A 15,875-nucleotide genomic window follows, 5' to 3' on the forward strand; every position below is an offset into this window, starting at 1 on the left:
AATTTATATATATAAATACGCTTAAAGAAAAGGAAAAGATTAACTATTAAGAGAGATCGAAAAATACGTAGTCGAGTAACGAGAAGAAGCCTACTTTATCTATTTTGGAGCTCAGACCCTTCTGGCGAAGGACTTTTCTCCGAAAAGGACTAGTGCGTATGCACTGTCACGTGAGCCTCATGGGTCTGAGAACTGAGACAAGTCGATGTCGACCCTCGAGCAGCACCGAAAAAGGCTCATCATGGTACTAAAAGAGGGTAATGGTTCAAGATCTTGCGGGGCATCACCCGGCTTGGAGCGATCCCACGGTGAAGGTAGCGAAGCTCGTCATGAACCGAGCGAGGGACGTTGAGAGCATCCATCGCACGTGGTGTCGATAAATGGCCCGATTTGATAAAGGTGTACCATTGGAGAAAAAAGCCTTTTCCAAGCTTGGGACTATCAATTTAGGATTTCAGCGACCTTAGAACGCTTAGTATTGGGATTTCGTGTTTTTGTTTTCTTTTTCTGTTGCTAAAGCTAATAACAAGCCCGATTGCTAGAGAGAATGAAAACCTAGTGAAAGAAGCAGTCACAGGACCTCTGCTGCCACGGCTTGGTGGCTTGTCAGTATGTAGGGTACTCGGACACTCTCGATGCAGCACAACCTGGATTTCCTGGCTGAAATCTCTTCCAGCTCATTGAATGATCTTGCTGCTTGGTTGAAGTTCTCTCACAGATTCGAATGAGAAACGCCATCTTGCATTCATGCCTCTCGTGCACATTTTGCTGGTGGCATGTCCGTCACACCAGTAGCATCGCCCTCCCCTTCGCGCTTTCTCTTCTGTCCAGTCAATTCTTCATCTTGCACCTTGAGGTCATCCTCGGCTGTTGGAATTTCTTCCTGAACATGGGTCTCGTCGTGCTTTGGTGACTTACTGCCGTCCTTGTCCGGGCTCATGTTCACCGACTTAGCACTGTTTGTGTCGTTATCATCGATGCGCTCCCCATCGCTGTCGTACTCGCTTTCATCGTCGGTGTCCCTGTCGATGTTTGGAGGGTCTGGAAGAGGTGTTCTTGGGCGTCGATTTCCGTCCAGATCATCTGGTGGCACAGAGTCACCACGCTTTCCATTGTAATTCCGTCTTCTCCAGTAGTGTTTGTGGTCTGCGGGGTCATAGAAACCGCATCCAGGGCAGTTTCTGTATTCCTTGAACTCCGTACTGACGTTGCATCTGGAGATCTTCCAGTACTCAATCCAGTGCCACTTCTCCCAGCCCGAGAACTCCAGAAGGTCCAGCAGTTCTGCCATGCGTTCGTCCTTGGTACCGAAGACGTTATTGTATTTGCTGCCTTCTCGTAGTCCCCAGTCTCGCTTGGAACAGACGTCGATGGCAGGTGGGGTTGGGACCGGTTCCATGGCTTTTCTCTCTGCAAGACGCATGAGAGCCGTGACAAATCGAACCCAATCCCGAATCTGATCCATAGTGCCATGAAGCTGGCGGAATGTGACCTGTTTGGTGCCGAAAGTGACAAATTTGTCAGTTGTCCAGTTCACTTCCTCATCTGGCTGCTCCCAGTAATTCCAGTAATGATAAGCATGCAGGAGCCTCAACAGCTTTGTCGGTGTCATGTCCTTCGAAAAGATCTTGCGTTTGACATCTTCCAATGGACCAAGAGAGAACTTGCTGCAGAGATGATTGCCATTCTCCACGATACCAGCTCGATTGCTTCCCACGTCCTCAGAGTTCGTATTCTCCCATCCCGCCCGCCACGGGGAAGTGAACAACAGGATCACGTCTTCATACTTGATGACCAGATAAGCCAGGTGTTGAAGAACAGATAGTGGGATGTCTGCGAAGCCATCCTTTGAAGGTAGACCGATAGTCACGTGTACTCGTCCGTGTTCCTCAATCGAAAGACATTGCCATGGTTTGTCGTAATTGTCGTCCAGGACGCCGAGATACTTTGTGACCTCATCCAACCCCCTATTGCAGATCCCCTGTTCTCCCCGGCTAGGACATTCCAGGTATGGGGAGTCCAGGCTGACACCAACGGAGTCGACCCACAAAGGCGCAGGAAGCTCTTCGGGATCCCAGCCGTCAAAGTTCGCGTGCTCCTGAAGACGAATGCGCTTTATGTTAAGGGTCTCTTCGTCGTCCTCATACTTTTTGGGGAAGTCCATCTGCGAGGGTGTTAGCAGTCCGTGCCTGTCGCAGAAGGATAGACTTACCGAGTAGTCCCGATAAACGTGCCATGTCTTGTAGCCATGTTTGCACCGGTTACCAACACAGACGTCAAGGCCCCCCTCCAATTCGATGATACCTTGCAAGAATTGGACTTTGCGTTGGCCCCATGTCTCTTCCATTGACTGATACATTGGAATGCCTCCTTCTTCGTCTTCCTCTTCATAGTCTTCCTTGATTCTCTCATAGTCTGGATCGTGAACATACATGTACCCAAGGTAGTCCGCATTATCGGTTATCTTTTGATGATCAACCACCAGGATCATGCCGAGTTCAATGCGGAACTTGAAAGGAAGGAGAGTGAGGTTCTCATCGTTGGCCAGTGGGCTTGATGAGGTCGGGTTGTCAGCCGGCACCAAGTTGGTGGAAGCTGTTGCGAGAGGGGATTTCGAGGACTCGTTACCATCGGCAGGTCCCGGTAGAGACATTGTGGCAAGATAGAAGCTGGGCGTAGAAGGGGAGGTATGTAGGAAGAAGAGTTGTGATGATGGCAAAAGAAGAAATGAAGACTTGATCAACGCCGAGAAGGTAGGCAGTCACTCACTGCCTGCGATGGGGGGGACGTCGCGCGGAGCGTTGGACGTACTGCGTCGTGAAACGACATCATCGCCCGACGCCGAGAGTCCTGCGCGAGAGTCCCTACGTGCGCGACGACTCACCTTCTCCTGATCCTGACGCAGGGCTTCACCCACGCTGCAGTGATAAAACGCTGGTACCTTCTTCAATCGTCCTGCGCGACAGCATTCGTTCGACAATGCCGACATCGACACCAAGGCTTGGGCTCTATTAGCACAATCTCGAAGTGACCTTTCAGATATTGTCATCCTCGATATAGATGCTGACGGAGTGGATTCATCGTGGCTCTGTATGCAAGCTCCAGTGGTCACGTACAGAGAAGTTGCGCTTCACGAACCATGTTGTCCCACGATGACGCCCACCCAGGACCAGCCTGAAGGATCGAGGCTGCATAGACGACGCTGGATCGATGTTGTGTAACGCACTGTTATCTCCCGATCTAGGATGCCATGCATGTCGGAATGGTGGAAGGTTTGGAATGTGTCGAATACCTCACCGCCATCTGTCAGGTGCATGACGCTTAACGTTAAACGGTGTCCGGTGTTGCAAGAGCCAATTGGACCCTGTCCACCTCTCATTTCCGGCCCTGCAAACCTCCTCCTTCCCTGTACTTACTAACTAACATGTTCCTGCAGGCTGAACAACGACACCTCTCGCGCTGTTATCTCTGCCAACATGCTGTTGGACTCGAAGCTTGCCACTTCCTCGATGTCTGAGACACGTGTGCCCGCTTGCCCTCAGCGTCATTAGTGTTACATGCTGGTCTTTGCACCTCGCACGAATTGAGAGCACTCGAAGGTTGGTTATGACCTGTAGGGCGGCTCTGCGTTCATCCTTTTCCCGATCCTGATGCGCTGTTTACCATAATACATGGCTTCTCGAGCAGACACGTCGTCGGGCCGCTTCGGTGGACAATGGGCCTTCCTTTCCACTCCTACACATCAAGGGCAAGCAAGATCCCTTCCACCGTCTTCCAGCTACCTTCGCAGCGACCGCAGTAACGTGTCCCCACTGTCGAACGCTTTGCATATCAATCAGCTAAATGCATCCCGATCCTCCCTACCTAGAAATGGCCCAGCTCCGTCTGTTGGTGATACTTCTACAACCATCCCTTCCCAGCCTGTCCTGCTTCGAGTACATTCCGATACCGCTTCTATCCAAATCCATCCTACGAACCGTTCGACTAAGCGGGCAAGAGATATGAGTAGAGAAGAGCTGCCACCGATACAGGAATATAGCATACAATCTATTCTCGCAGCTGTTCGAGAAGAGATCGAAGACGATGTGAATGCCATATCCGAAATTCTTGGAAGGAGTAGACTGGTTCTTGCTGATCAGCATGACAGTCAACTGCCTCCCCAAGGCGAGATCAGGGCGTCGAGCAATCACTTGCAATCCGTGGCGGAAGCGAGCTCAAGCAATGAAAGACTAGCGACTGACGATGTTATCATATTAGCGGAAGATGCCAGTCTTGTGAATGGGAGTCTGACTGGCTCAGCAGCATATCGTGTCCTCGAAAGATCACAAGCTCATCCACGAACGAGGGAACCGGCGGGCGAGATCTCAGCTCAGTCTGCTTCTACTCCCGAGACCGGTTCTCTTCACAACGGCCCGGCACCAACGGAGCTTCTAGTGCTGCAAGTACCCGATCACGTTGCATACCATGGTCAGCCACTAACTCCACGACGCTTGCTGCGAGACCAAGGCGCCGGACAAGAAACTTCTCTTACCACCACAGATGCCGTTGTGTCAGAGACATATCTCTCCGCTGCAGCAAATGCGATGGCTGTATCAGAATTAGAACCACCAACAAGATCTGAAAGCGGTCGACAATATCCACTGTACAGTTTTGACGAAAGTAATCTCTTCGAAGGCTCATTGTTGGTCGCTCCTCCTACTAGAACGACTATCAGGGAAAGACTGCAATCGTTCGTCTCAGCAAACGACTTGACCAGTCTTCTATCGTGGGTGAATGGACGCAACCAACGGGTGGTAACAGCAGAAGCCCAACTAAGAGAGATACTAAACAGACAACCACATTCGACGGGCCAAGACAACGACAACGATGTACAAGAAGAAACTGATCTATATCAGGAATGAATTGAAGACTAGCTTTTCATGAGTTAATCTTCATCAGTACAGTCTTGGTCTCCAGGAAGTTGTTTAGGCTGTGACCAAGACCTTCTCTTCCGGTACCGCTACTCTTGAAACCACCAAAAGGCATATCTTTGGCCACGGTCGGGCTTGTGCAATTAACACCCACCGTCCCTGCTTCCAACACCTTGGCGAACCGCATGGCACGATTGATGTCTTTTGTATAAACTGCCGCGTACAATCCGAACTCACTGTCGTTTGCCTTGGCAATCACCTCTTCTTCCGTCTTGAAGGTGTTGATATTCACAACAGGGCCGAATATCTCCTCTTTCATGACAACCGCATCTTCAGGCGTACTCAGGAATATCGTAGGCTCAACGAAGTAACCCTTGGATGCCGCCTCCGAAAGACCACTGACCTCTGTCTTTCCACCCAGAGCCACATCGCCAGCTTTCTTTCCCTCGGCCAGGTACTTTTGGACAATGTCCCACTGAGCCGAATCTGCCTGAGGACCATGGTTGGTTGCCGGATCTAGAGGATCTCCAGCAGAGATTGCAGCAAATTTGGATTTGAACAATTCGACAAACTTGTCGGCAATGGTGTCTTGAACATAGATACGGCTGTTGGCCATACAAACCTGACCACTGTTGAATTGAATGCTGGATTGGGTCTCCACAACCGCATTCTCCAGGTTAGAGTCCTCAAAAATGATCGCTGGCGACTTTCCGCCGAGTTCGAGTATCACGTTTTTCAGATTCGATTTTGCGGCAGCAGCTTGAATGATGCGACCTGTTCGACATGATCCGGTAAAGCTAAGTGCTCGGACGTCCATATGGGAAGAGAGAATGGCTCCTGATGTTTGACCGTGGCCTGATAGAACGTTGATGACGCCGGGTGGAAAGCCTGCTTGCTCGATCAATGCGGCGACTTTGGCTGACTGTACATCTTGTCAGTCAACAACCCCTGTGATATGGGCGTGTGCCGGAAGTTTCAGAGCGCGACACTTCTGGATGTTTGTACGTACCGTTAGCGGCGCCTTCTCACTGCTTTTCAGCACCACAGTATTGCCAGCTGCAATGGCTGGAGCCACTTTATTTCCGAAAAACACCAAAGGAAGATTCCATGGAATAATAGCAGCGACCACGCCATATGGCTGCTTGAAGGTCATATTGACAAAGCCTGGCGTGTTTAGACTGCTGATGCCTTGCGCCTCATATCCAGCTTCGGCATAGTGCTCGAATGTACTTGCGGCGGCATAGTTATCAAAATACGTCGACACTGGTCGCCCCATGGACACAGCTTCAAGCTGGGATAGCTCTTTGTAATTTTGGTTCAACAGAGCCGCCAACTTCTTCATATATGCGCCCCTTTCATCAGGCGACAGTGCCGACCATGCTGGAAAGGCCGCTTTTGCAGCAGCAACAGCAGCATCGGTGTCCTTTTCGCTGGCTTCAGACACTATTGTTACAAGTTAGATTGCAAATCCGCATCATTCCTGGACGGGCTTCGTATGGTATACCTTCAGCGATGACTTCCCTTGTCGTGGGAGACCTTATGGGAAATGTCTTTCCATCTGAAGATTCTACAAACTGGCAAGTGTTAGGTCTTGTTGGGTAGCTCTCAAACCAATATGCTGAGGGGAGCTATACCTTGCCGTTGATGAACAGTCTTGTCTCAATTTTCTCCATGGACCCCATCTTGGATGTCACGAATACGGATTATTTCTCGAATGGCGACTAAGTTACTCAAATATTGAAGAAAACAAAGATACGAAATTCGACTGTACATTACCCAAGCTTACGGAGCACCTAAACCAATGTCGACCATAAGGGTGTCAAAATGCAACTGCCGGCCGGTCACAATCCTTCACGTCTGAGGTACACTATGTACCGCGGCGCTTACATTATGACACCGGGACCGATTCTCACCGGCCGTGCCTGTCGCTTGTGCGAGCAAGAATGCCCTAGATCTCGAACTGCCTGTGTGGGGTTTGAGAGGCAGCCCCTCGATTTTGTGCTGTGAAATGGGGTCGGCAGATGGGGCTGATAAGATTATCTATTGTCAAGACTTGCCGGCCGACAACCTCCGTCTGGATTGCCCCTTCTTCCTACCAGCGAACACATGACATCTATCTCAATGGTGTCCATTCAGTCCGTTTGACGCCGTTCCGTTGGTGTCTCCATGATCATTGGCATGCGGCTCAGTCTCTAGCTGTCGCACTTGCCACGGCAGAGGTTCCTTCGCAGGTTGTGCAGGACCTAGATCCCCGGACTCTGACCTTCTTTTCTGCCATTCAAGAATATCTCTCTGGTCCACAAAATTGCCATGTAAGCCCAACTTCAACTTGAAAGGCAGGTGTATCACCGCCAACGGACCCTGTGCCACATTCAATGCGTCCAAGATCACGATATCATTCCGCAGCACGTCAAGCTGATTCAGCAATGCAATTATGTATCCTTCTCCCTCGCCACCGCCATCCTTCGGGATGAACGATGGTTCCTGGAATGTCGCGGTTGGTCCGGCAAAGTACACATCTTCGGTCCGGTCGTCCCAGGTGTAGTGGCCAAGACAATTGAATAACCCTCCAGCTGGTGAGCCACACTTGGCGAAGTCGTAAGGCTTGGTTGGGTCGACCTTTGCCTGCCAGAAGTGGTTGTATTTCCTCGTCACCCATCTGTCGTCAATTCGAGAAAATTCGCCATTTGTCAACCAAGATTCTGCTGGAGTCACTCTCGTGCCTGATTTGGCCTTCGGATCAAATATCCACCGGCAGGTTGGACTGCGGAGCTGATTCCGTTTGCCCAGCGGTGCCTCTTCCTCGTCAACCGGTGGAAAGAAGAAGAATACGTTGCCGTCGGCTACCGTGAGGTCGTAGACGATGTGGCCGTCTTCGTTCTCATAGCACCCTGCAATGTGGCCATGGAAAGCTTTTTCCAATCAGCATGTCACCCTTCACAAGGAGGACCACTCACCATTATCAGCGCGGAACCACACGATATCTTCAGGCTTTCCACCTCTTCTTGGGACCACTCCGTACCACTGATCCTCTTTCGAATCCCAGGCCCAATGATTGCCTCCACCTTTCAGTCTATCCATTCCAGTCCACTTGATAGGCGTCAAAGGCAGTACGAGGTAATTCTTGCTAATGCCGCAATCGTGGATCATGCCACAAAACGGCGCCTTGTACCAGCACTCTTCAGTCTTTTTGCCGTCGCGGTCAAGCGTCCAGACGCAAATATCATTGGACCCGTCGTGGCCGTCACCACCCGCTTCATACGCGAAACAGATCATCTCACCTGTATCAGGGTCGAACTTAGGATGCGCTGTGAAGGTTGGTGTGAGGATCTGTCCCTCGAAATCATATCGTCCTATTGTCTCTAGCGTCACGGGATCCATGATGAAAGGTGGGCCATCTTCCTTTGAAGCGAGCAATACGCCTCTCCAGAAGGTGATGTTGGTATTTGCCGCCGTGCGAATGACACCTTTGACAGTCTCATTATCGGTGTATGGGTTTCGATATCTCCCGAAAAGTGCTCTTCGAGCATCAGTCTCAGCCTTGTAGCGGTCTGTCTGGACGTATCGCTGCTTGAAGTCGGCGTGGCCGTTCTGGATCCTTATTGCCGTCACGCTACCGTCGCCATTGAAGTGGATGTCGTCCTCGAAGATTGGTGGAAAGCGGTGGTCGGGCTGAATCCGATAGAATGTTCCATTGATCTCGGGCGGGATGAACCCATCGAATTCCAGGTCAAAGACATCGCCTTCTAGGCGGGAGGGTTTGTTGAATCCATCAAATGCACCTGTTACAGGGTATTTGACCTGGTCTGTGGTCTTCCGGCCGGCGGTGTAGTTTGACACCACTTGTGGTGCCAGGTCGAATATGTGTGCCATGACTACTTGTTGCTGTCTGGCAAAGAGGTTGAGGACTACATTATGAGCAGTAACTATCGGTTCGATAGTGCCGAGAGCCTTCGACCATGCATACCAAAGAATACTAGCTCAGCTGTCAATGCTCCACACTTCCAACTGCCGGCTGCCAACGGTTTACTGCTAGGAAAAGTCCATTTCCAGATTCTGGAATTTGGCCGGCGGGATCTCCAAGTCTCCTAATTCTGGGGTAGCGGGGTTGAGGGACGTCTGGCCAATCGATATCCTGGACTGGTGGGGTGAGAGACGTCTTCCTCATTGGGATTGATGTCTACGGCGACGATGTCTTCTCTCAATGCGCGTTTGATGTCGAAGACTTGCCATGTTACCGGCAGGGTGCAGACAGGCATCACCAGGGCCCCAATAGCAATGCCATCACGGGACTCTTCACAACGAGCCATAAACAATATGTGTTTGAAGCACGGAGGCACGATGGCTTTAAATGACGATGCCTTGTCCCCGTTAACCCGCAGTCCACCGTCCACAAGAGTGAGTCGTGGAGACTGGTGGTTAGGGCGTAAACAGCAGAATTTTTGGACATGAGCTCGTTGGCCGTGGGAGGCCACTGTTGCGATAGCGATGTCAGGATCATCTTGGCGAAGCAGGGCGACAGTGCATTCACTCACTGCCTCTGAGAAATTGTCACGGTGCGTTCCAGATGCTAAATGCCAAACCACTGCCTCGAGACTTCACTTCGCCATGCCATTCATTCGCAGCTGCGACTTTTTAGTTTCACTTTTTCAAGTTCATTTTCAATTGAACCAACCATCTTTCCCTCCCAATTCATCAAATCTCTCTCCATCCAATTCTCTTCGCGTCGTCAACATGGCGAACAAGCGCAAGCACGACGGCGATGATGACGAGCGTCCAAGACCTGCCCCTGGTATTGATACCGATATTTGCAACGTCTTCGTCAACGACCAGGGCCGTGAGGATGCTCTCACACGCCTTGCGTGGCCCAATGGACTCGCTATCAGAGCCAAACGAGTCATCCTAGTCAAGTGTGATCCACAAATCATCAACAGACTTGTGGACGACTGCATGATGCAATCCGCGGATACCCTCACCGTCCCAACCTCATCTGCGCTCGTTGTTCCGCGCCTTGGACAAGAGATGAATACTACAGGAGAGGAAAAGGTGGATGGTGTAAAGGATGAAGGTGAGGTCGTTCTTGCTGACAACCTCCTTCATGACGACGTCCTTCAAGACCCGGCTCAAGACAATGTTCTTCCAGAGAAGATTCTCCCAGACACCGCTCTTCCGGGTACCGCTCTCCCAGACAACGCTCATGCAAACAAGGCTCTTCTAGCCACTGATCTCCAAGACAACGCTCTGCCCGACGGTGTCCTTCCCAGCAACGTCCTTCATGACAACACTCTGCCAGACAGCGTCTTTTCAGGCAACATCCTTCACGACAATCCGCTCCCAAACGACACCGATGGAGACGACCCTTTCTCCAGCGTTGGATACAATGGTATGCGAACTACAAATGCCTGCTGATAGGCGTTATTGCTAACAAACTCCAGGAGATGGCATTGTCACACCCCCTTTGAATCGCGAACTCAATGTGATTGCCAATACCAACCATGCTCACGCAAATGACGATGACGATCTCGTCGTTACCAGCGAGCGTCCTGCAAAGCCCATTGAGATCAGCAACGAGAAAGTCACCATCGGTGGCGACAACAGACTCCAAGCGGCCAATAACCCTCGACCAGCAACTCGATCTGCTGCCAAAAGCATGCTGGATGCTCTCATTGCGAGTACGAACCCCAACAAGATCAAAGTCGAAGAGTCAGGTGACGAGGAAGAAGAAGCCGTGGATGACAACGAACTTGACGAGACGACTGAGCAGCAAGCCAAAGGGCCTTTGCCGGGTCTCGGACGGAACAGACTGCAAAATGGGTACAAAGGTAGCTTTCACGGTGCGTACAACTTACCGGCCGACGACATGGGGAACATCGACTCGATCAGTGAGGATATTGTAGCGAAACTCGATGTCGGCGATTTCTTTGGCAAGCGTGGAAAAGAGCGATTCGACAACTCGGGCTTTACAGGCACCTTGACATTCAACAACTCTGGCCTTGTCGTTTTGTGCCTCCACTGTGGTCGTATGTCCAGCAGCCTCAGCAGCGTGTCAAAACATTGGAAGCTTGTACACAAAGGTTGCGATAGCAAGCCAATGAAGCAGTGCTACTCGAAGCGTCTTGCAATCCGAGTTCCCAAATCCCATATCGAGACAGACAGAAGATTCCGCTGGGAGGAAAGCGAGTGTCTGAGACGCTACATTGCTGAATTGAAGGGCCTTGAGGATGAGATGTGAAAGATGACAGGTCTTCATGCTCATGGTGATAAACTTGCCGGAGATTCCATCTGTCGATGTTATCGGACCTTGGTGAGAAGTCAACATTTGGACGCAGTGTGCGCATCTGCTTGGTGTGATCGTGCGAGAATAGTCGAGCACAGTGGTTGTTTGTTGTTGAGAAGACGAAGTGTGCTGTCTCTGGACTGATGAGGCGGAATAGTGCCAATGATGACTTGGCCTTCAGCAACTCATGTATGGAATAAAGAATATGCAGAACAGCTGCTAGTGATGACGTTGCTGGCGTTGGCGAGGTCCCTGTGAGCTCCTGTCAGACTCTGTCCTTGTGAGGCAGACGGCCACTAGAGGCCAGTCCTGAATTCTCTCTCGTCGTCGGTATACTGTCCCAGCCCTGAAATTTCTCTCATCGCCGGTATATTGCACGAGCCCTGAATTACTCAAGCCCTGTGAAGCCCCGTGAAGCCCTGGGTTTTTTCTCATCGCCGGTATATTGCACTGGCCCTGAATTTTTGAAGCCCTGAATTTTCTCTCATCGTCGGTATATTGTACGAGCCCTGAATTGCTCAAGCCCTGTGAAGCCCCGTGAAGCCCTGGGTTTTTTCTCATCGCCGGTATATTGCACTGGCCCTGGATTTTTGAAGCCCTGAATTTTCTCTCATCGTCGGTATATTGCACTGGCCCTGAATTTTTGAAGCCCTGAATTTCTCTCATCCTCGGTATATTGCACGAGCCCTGAATCTCTCAAGCCCCGTGAAGCCCTGAATGTCTCTCATCCTCGGTATATTGCACGAGCCCTGAATCTCTCAAGCCCCGTGAAGCCCTGAATGTCTCTCATCCTCGGTATATTGCACGAGCCCTGAATGTCTAAGCCCTGAATTTCTCATAGTCTCGGTATATTGCCCCGGCCCTGAATTTCCGAGCCCTGAATACTTATCAGTACATTGAGGAGTAAGTTGGCGCTGCACTGGTTCTTGACTTGACTACCACCGTATCACGACATCACTGCATTTGTTGCTCAGAAGGACCTCGTTGTCGAGCTCTCTCTCCTAGTAAGGTGTATGCACCCCACGATCGGTGATAGGCAGGATATGAATACTTTGTTGTTGTTCATTATGATGTTGTTTTAAGTTTCCGTATCTCCGCTCTTGGCCTCCTCCACTTTCCTCTGCTCGCCCAGACCTTAGACCTGAATTACGGGGAATCTTTGAAAACCTAGCATTGATTGTGTGACACGACGTCCTACGGGAGATGCGTCTAACATGTTGCTGTTCCAAAAGTTTGCATTTGCTTCGTCACATTTGATCACACCGGCGCGCCTGAGATTTTGGGAAATGCTTCGATTTCTACTACCTGCGTGGCTACCTCGTCTTCCACTTGCAGGATTCCTAAATACACGCATATTTTTCTCCTTCATCTACGCAGGCTACCGCTAGTAGGTTTCTCTGACAGCTCCACGAGCACATTGTTTTCAACTTCAAGGTGTACTGTCCGCCACCTCTCCATTCTTCAGCACGGTTTGCTCAATATCACCTTTCCCTTTCGCCAACGCCTCCAGCTGATCCTTGGGCAATGCCAGTGTCAAGGGTGGCTCCGAAGTGTTGACATCCTGGCCATAATGTGGTGCCCGTAGGTCATCGTCCTTGACCTGCTTGCCCGTCACAGGATGAGGATAGTGGAATGGAATGACACGAGTGTCAGGCCATAGCATCTTCTGCTCGATGATCTCATCTGGCCCGGAAGGATCCTCTGGGTATGTCTTTTCCGGCCAGGGAATGTAGTTCTTTTTGGTGTGCGCCCAACCGCGCTCAAAGTCGGAGTGCCAGAATGGGAAGTAGCGGTACCTTAACATGTCAATGGACGTCAGTCTCAACGAGAAGGACGAAGTGCCTACCTGAACAACTTCCAAACGCCATTCTCCTTGATGTACTCGTTCTCGTAAAGTCCGCCTTCCCACCATTGAGCATGGCCGCGAGGGTGCTCTTCCTGAATGCTTTGATGAGTTCCAGCAGACATCAAAGCGCGAAGTCGACCCCAGGCATGGGTTTCCGTGTCGCGGTCGATGATGTCTTGCAACATTGGGTGATCAAGCAGGAAACCGTACACTGGACCATTGCGACCATTGACGAAGTACTTCTGGAATCGTCCTTGGTAAAGACGCTTGATACCTTCTTTTCCCCTGTAGCGAGAACCTAGAAATTCTACGTAGGCGTCGGGGTGGTCGGCGAACATGTCCACCACCTCATTGTAGAGACACTTGTCAAGGTAGTATCCATACTTGAAATGGGTCTTGCGAATCTCTGCTTCGTCTTCGACCTTTTGCAACTTGTCGTGAAGTCTCTTGACTTCCGCCTGTAGGTCAGCAAGTTGAGATTCCATTTTGTGCGTCTAGGATGTAGAAAAAGCACAATGATCTCAGTTCCCTTCAGACTTGTGTCCTTGTGTATTCATTTTGTATACTTCAGGTACAGCATTTTTCTCCACACTGGTTGTACAGACTTTTCCAAAAGCAGCCAATGCCCCATGGTCATACCCCGCAGTACAAGAGGCTTTTGTATCAGTCTAAATCGTAACATGCTTTCAGTCTTGATGCAGGGACTCCTTTGGCACATGCCAGGGTTCTCCCACGAGTTGGAGAAGAAAGAAGAGATGATGGATGACAAGCTGGCGGTGATGCGGTTGTTGGGAAGTTCGTCAACAGCGCGATACAGGGAAAGTGAGCCGAGTTGAAGTTCTCTTCCTTCGTTATCCTGGAAGACCGTTGTCCGTTTTCTTCTGTGAGAAGCAACATTTCACTCGACGCCGCGATTATTGCTGCTGCGTCAACCCTGAGTACAACTCGCCAGCAGCATCGTGTATGGTATCAATACGATCGCCGATGTAGAGTTCCTCGTCAACTGCCGATAGACGTTCCAAAGTCGTGAGTTTTCCCCGCCTTTCTCGTGGGGTTTCCAATCCGGGGAATTGAGGGTAGGATAGCAGCATATTTGAGCGATCTGGAACGCCTAGCCAAGGTCGCGATATTGATCTCCTCCTTCCGATAGAGGGGTCAACAAAACAGTCGACATGGGGTTAGCAGGATGATGCCTCTTCGATTGATGCACCAAACAGGCATCAGGCGGTGATTCAACTGGAAATACCAAAGAGTCGATGCGCAGGAAGATAGTGTTCAGATAATGTGGATATCATGAGGCCGTCACAGGCTGTACCTTCTCATCTACCCGCTTCGCAAAGTCTGCGAAGATAGGACATAGTCCACATTCTTTATACCGCTCCACGAGTTCTGTCGGCTTTTCGGAATTGGAGCTTGTTCCATCAGTAGTTGATGCCTGTTGACTTGCCGTTGCACCTTCGACCATGGCGCCGAATCCTGTGTCTATTGGCACTGAGCCAAGAAAGGGGACATTGCATTCTCTAGCCATGATCTCTCCACCGCCTTTGCTGAAGACATTGCTTACTTCACCGCAGCATGGACACATATATCCCGCCATATTCTCGATCACTCCCAGTACGTCAATCTGCGTTTTGACACAGAAATTGAGTTCTTTCCGTACGTCGGCTGTGGATATTGCCTGGGGAGTGGTCACCACGACCGCGCCGGAAAGTTTGGGACGGTGGTCAATATGTAAGGATATACCGTTGCCATTGGTGACCGTTTCAACCTCCGCAGCGAGTTTATGTAGTTCTTCCACGATTGCGATATGTTCGTCACTGGTGCCGGGTGGCGTGTCGATGAGGAGGTAGTCTGTATTCGGAGGCCATAGGACGTCTGAGACAAACTGTCTAATCATTGCAGTTTTCTTGGGGCCGCGCCATATTACGGCGGAGGAGCGCGATGGAAGGAGGAAAGCTAACGAGAGGGCGTGAAGCGAGCCGCGGCGTGAGGATGAGGTGGTTGTGATTGCGCCATTCGAGTCTGCTTGGACGGCGTCATGGACTTTGACTGGTAACCAGCCGCCAGGCGCTTGTGTCACCTTTTTGTCTTCAAGATTGAGCAGGCGCGGTATGCTGGGTCCTGTTAGGTCGATATCCAGGATACCGACATTGTGACCTTGTTGGGAGAGGGAGAGAGCGAGTTGGAGGGTCACGCTGGATTTGCCAACGCCTCCTTTGCCTGAGAGGACGAGGACAACGTGCTTGACGTTCTCTAGGCCCATGATGAAGAGCCGTAGCAAGTATATCGATATCTGGTTGTGTTTTGGAAATGGGTGTCTGGCGAGTGCAGTTTGTCCTTGTTCAATCTGAAAAATAATTGCTAAGCAGCCGCGGCCACATCCGCAGGTGGCGTCATTGTCATGTTCACATATGTTTTCGGAGCCTCGTCGGGCGGCTTTTGGGTGGGCTTCTAGGCCTCCTTCGCCTGTTATGCCGATACGCGGGGGTGGCGTAGAAGCTTTCCAGGCACCGCGAAATAATGATAGGCTTTGGATTCCAGCCTTGCGTTTCCAAAGAGCCTGAGACCCTTCACAGATGTCTCAATTGCATGGCGACCAAAGTTTGTAGTTTCAATATATGGAACAAGCACTTACTCGTTGCTTCATTCGGTCAGCAATGGGCTTTCTCAGACAGTACCACTTTCTGCAAGTGTTTTCCATGCGGCACGTTTTGGGATTCTTTATTTCAAGACTGCCACGGTGAAGCTCGTCGGCGTCCAAATGATTTGAGGCATCCACCCCGGCTTAAATTACCGGCTCTCAGTAGCGAGGAGATATCAGGGTCAATCGGGCGTCATCGGC

The 15,875-nt window shown here is 50.8% G+C and overlaps 7 protein-coding genes across 7 annotated transcripts; 2 read left to right on the plus strand and 5 right to left on the minus strand.

The window, feature by feature from the left end:
• Nucleotides 1-469: 469 nt before the first annotated feature.
• Nucleotides 470-2,949, minus strand: EDD37DRAFT_501251 (uncharacterized protein). Its single transcript, XM_062813485.1, has 2 exons — nt 2,213-2,949; nt 470-2,164 (listed from the first exon to the last, which is right to left on the minus strand). The coding sequence occupies exons 1-2, from the start codon at nt 2,651-2,653 to the stop codon at nt 746-748; spliced, it is 1,860 nt and encodes a 619-aa protein (XP_062667837.1). The 5' UTR covers nt 2,654-2,949; the 3' UTR covers nt 470-745.
• Nucleotides 2,950-3,525: 576 nt separating this feature from the next.
• Nucleotides 3,526-4,909, plus strand: EDD37DRAFT_501316 (uncharacterized protein). The gene has a single exon (XM_062813486.1). It carries the CDS (start codon nt 3,672-3,674, stop codon nt 4,899-4,901), a length of 1,230 nt encoding a protein of 409 aa, XP_062667838.1. The 5' UTR covers nt 3,526-3,671; the 3' UTR covers nt 4,902-4,909.
• On the minus strand, nt 4,760-6,810 carry EDD37DRAFT_501248 (aldehyde dehydrogenase). Its single transcript, XM_062813484.1, has 4 exons — nt 6,545-6,810; nt 6,415-6,484; nt 5,920-6,353; nt 4,760-5,832 (listed from the first exon to the last, which is right to left on the minus strand). Exons 1-4 carry the CDS (start codon nt 6,590-6,592, stop codon nt 4,918-4,920), a joined length of 1,467 nt encoding a protein of 488 aa, XP_062667839.1. The 5' UTR covers nt 6,593-6,810; the 3' UTR covers nt 4,760-4,917.
• EDD37DRAFT_501247 (beta-carotene 15,15'-monooxygenase) lies at nt 6,811-9,090 on the minus strand. Its single transcript, XM_062813483.1, has 2 exons — nt 7,868-9,090; nt 6,811-7,822 (listed from the first exon to the last, which is right to left on the minus strand). The coding sequence occupies exons 1-2, from the start codon at nt 8,781-8,783 to the stop codon at nt 7,029-7,031; spliced, it is 1,710 nt and encodes a 569-aa protein (XP_062667840.1). The 5' UTR covers nt 8,784-9,090; the 3' UTR covers nt 6,811-7,028.
• Nucleotides 9,091-9,309: 219 nt separating this feature from the next.
• EDD37DRAFT_501179 (uncharacterized protein) lies at nt 9,310-11,274 on the plus strand. The gene is made up of 2 exons (XM_062813482.1): nt 9,310-10,293; nt 10,346-11,274. Exons 1-2 carry the CDS (start codon nt 9,399-9,401, stop codon nt 11,140-11,142), a joined length of 1,692 nt encoding a protein of 563 aa, XP_062667841.1. The 5' UTR covers nt 9,310-9,398; the 3' UTR covers nt 11,143-11,274.
• Nucleotides 11,275-12,361: 1,087 nt separating this feature from the next.
• On the minus strand, nt 12,362-13,607 carry EDD37DRAFT_501445 (SnoaL-like domain-containing protein). Its single transcript, XM_062813489.1, has 2 exons — nt 13,034-13,607; nt 12,362-12,983 (listed from the first exon to the last, which is right to left on the minus strand). The coding sequence occupies exons 1-2, from the start codon at nt 13,516-13,518 to the stop codon at nt 12,617-12,619; spliced, it is 852 nt and encodes a 283-aa protein (XP_062667842.1). The 5' UTR covers nt 13,519-13,607; the 3' UTR covers nt 12,362-12,616.
• A 514-nt stretch (nt 13,608-14,121) lies between these two features.
• EDD37DRAFT_501427 (methionyl-tRNA synthetase) lies at nt 14,122-15,425 on the minus strand. The gene has a single exon (XM_062813488.1). The coding sequence runs from the start codon at nt 15,294-15,296 to the stop codon at nt 14,325-14,327; it is 972 nt and encodes a 323-aa protein (XP_062667843.1). The 5' UTR covers nt 15,297-15,425; the 3' UTR covers nt 14,122-14,324.
• Between the last annotated feature and the right edge of the window lie 450 nt (nt 15,426-15,875).

This window comes from Exophiala viscosa (assembly GCF_022695815.1).
Source record: "Exophiala viscosa unplaced genomic scaffold EDD37scaffold_9, whole genome shotgun sequence".
Taxonomy (NCBI): domain Eukaryota; kingdom Fungi; phylum Ascomycota; class Eurotiomycetes; order Chaetothyriales; family Herpotrichiellaceae; genus Exophiala; species Exophiala viscosa.

Excerpts from the sequence above, each read along its gene's own strand:
- EDD37DRAFT_501251 (XM_062813485.1), bottom strand. The coding sequence starts at position 2,653 with ATGTCTCTACCGGGACCTGCCGATGGTAACGAGTCCTCGAAATCCCCT. Across the intron at positions 2,165-2,212 it reads ACGTTTATCGGGACTACTCG|ATGGACTTCCCCAAAAAGTA; the intron begins GTAAGTCTATCC and ends ACACCCTCGCAG.
- EDD37DRAFT_501445 (XM_062813489.1), bottom strand. The coding sequence starts at position 13,518 with ATGGAATCTCAACTTGCTGACCTACAGGCGGAAGTCAAGAGACTTCAC. Across the intron at positions 12,984-13,033 it reads GGCGTTTGGAAGTTGTTCAG|GTACCGCTACTTCCCATTCT; the intron begins GTAGGCACTTCG and ends TGACATGTTAAG.
- EDD37DRAFT_501248 (XM_062813484.1), bottom strand. The coding sequence starts at position 6,592 with ATGGGGTCCATGGAGAAAATTGAGACAAGACTGTTCATCAACGGCAAG. Across the intron at positions 6,485-6,544 it reads GACTGTTCATCAACGGCAAG|TTTGTAGAATCTTCAGATGG; the intron begins GTATAGCTCCCC and ends AACACTTGCCAG. Across the intron at positions 5,833-5,919 it reads GTGAGAAGGCGCCGCTAACG|TCAGCCAAAGTCGCCGCATT; the intron begins GTACGTACAAAC and ends CAAGATGTACAG.
- EDD37DRAFT_501179 (XM_062813482.1), top strand. The coding sequence starts at position 9,399 with ATGTCAGGATCATCTTGGCGAAGCAGGGCGACAGTGCATTCACTCACT. Across the intron at positions 10,294-10,345 it reads CTCCAGCGTTGGATACAATG|GAGATGGCATTGTCACACCC; the intron begins GTATGCGAACTA and ends AACAAACTCCAG.
- EDD37DRAFT_501316 (XM_062813486.1), top strand. The coding sequence starts at position 3,672 with ATGGCTTCTCGAGCAGACACGTCGTCGGGCCGCTTCGGTGGACAATGG.
- EDD37DRAFT_501247 (XM_062813483.1), bottom strand. The coding sequence starts at position 8,783 with ATGGCACACATATTCGACCTGGCACCACAAGTGGTGTCAAACTACACC. Across the intron at positions 7,823-7,867 it reads GTGGTTCCGCGCTGATAATG|CTTTCCATGGCCACATTGCA; the intron begins GTGAGTGGTCCT and ends GATTGGAAAAAG.
- EDD37DRAFT_501427 (XM_062813488.1), bottom strand. The coding sequence starts at position 15,296 with ATGGGCCTAGAGAACGTCAAGCACGTTGTCCTCGTCCTCTCAGGCAAA.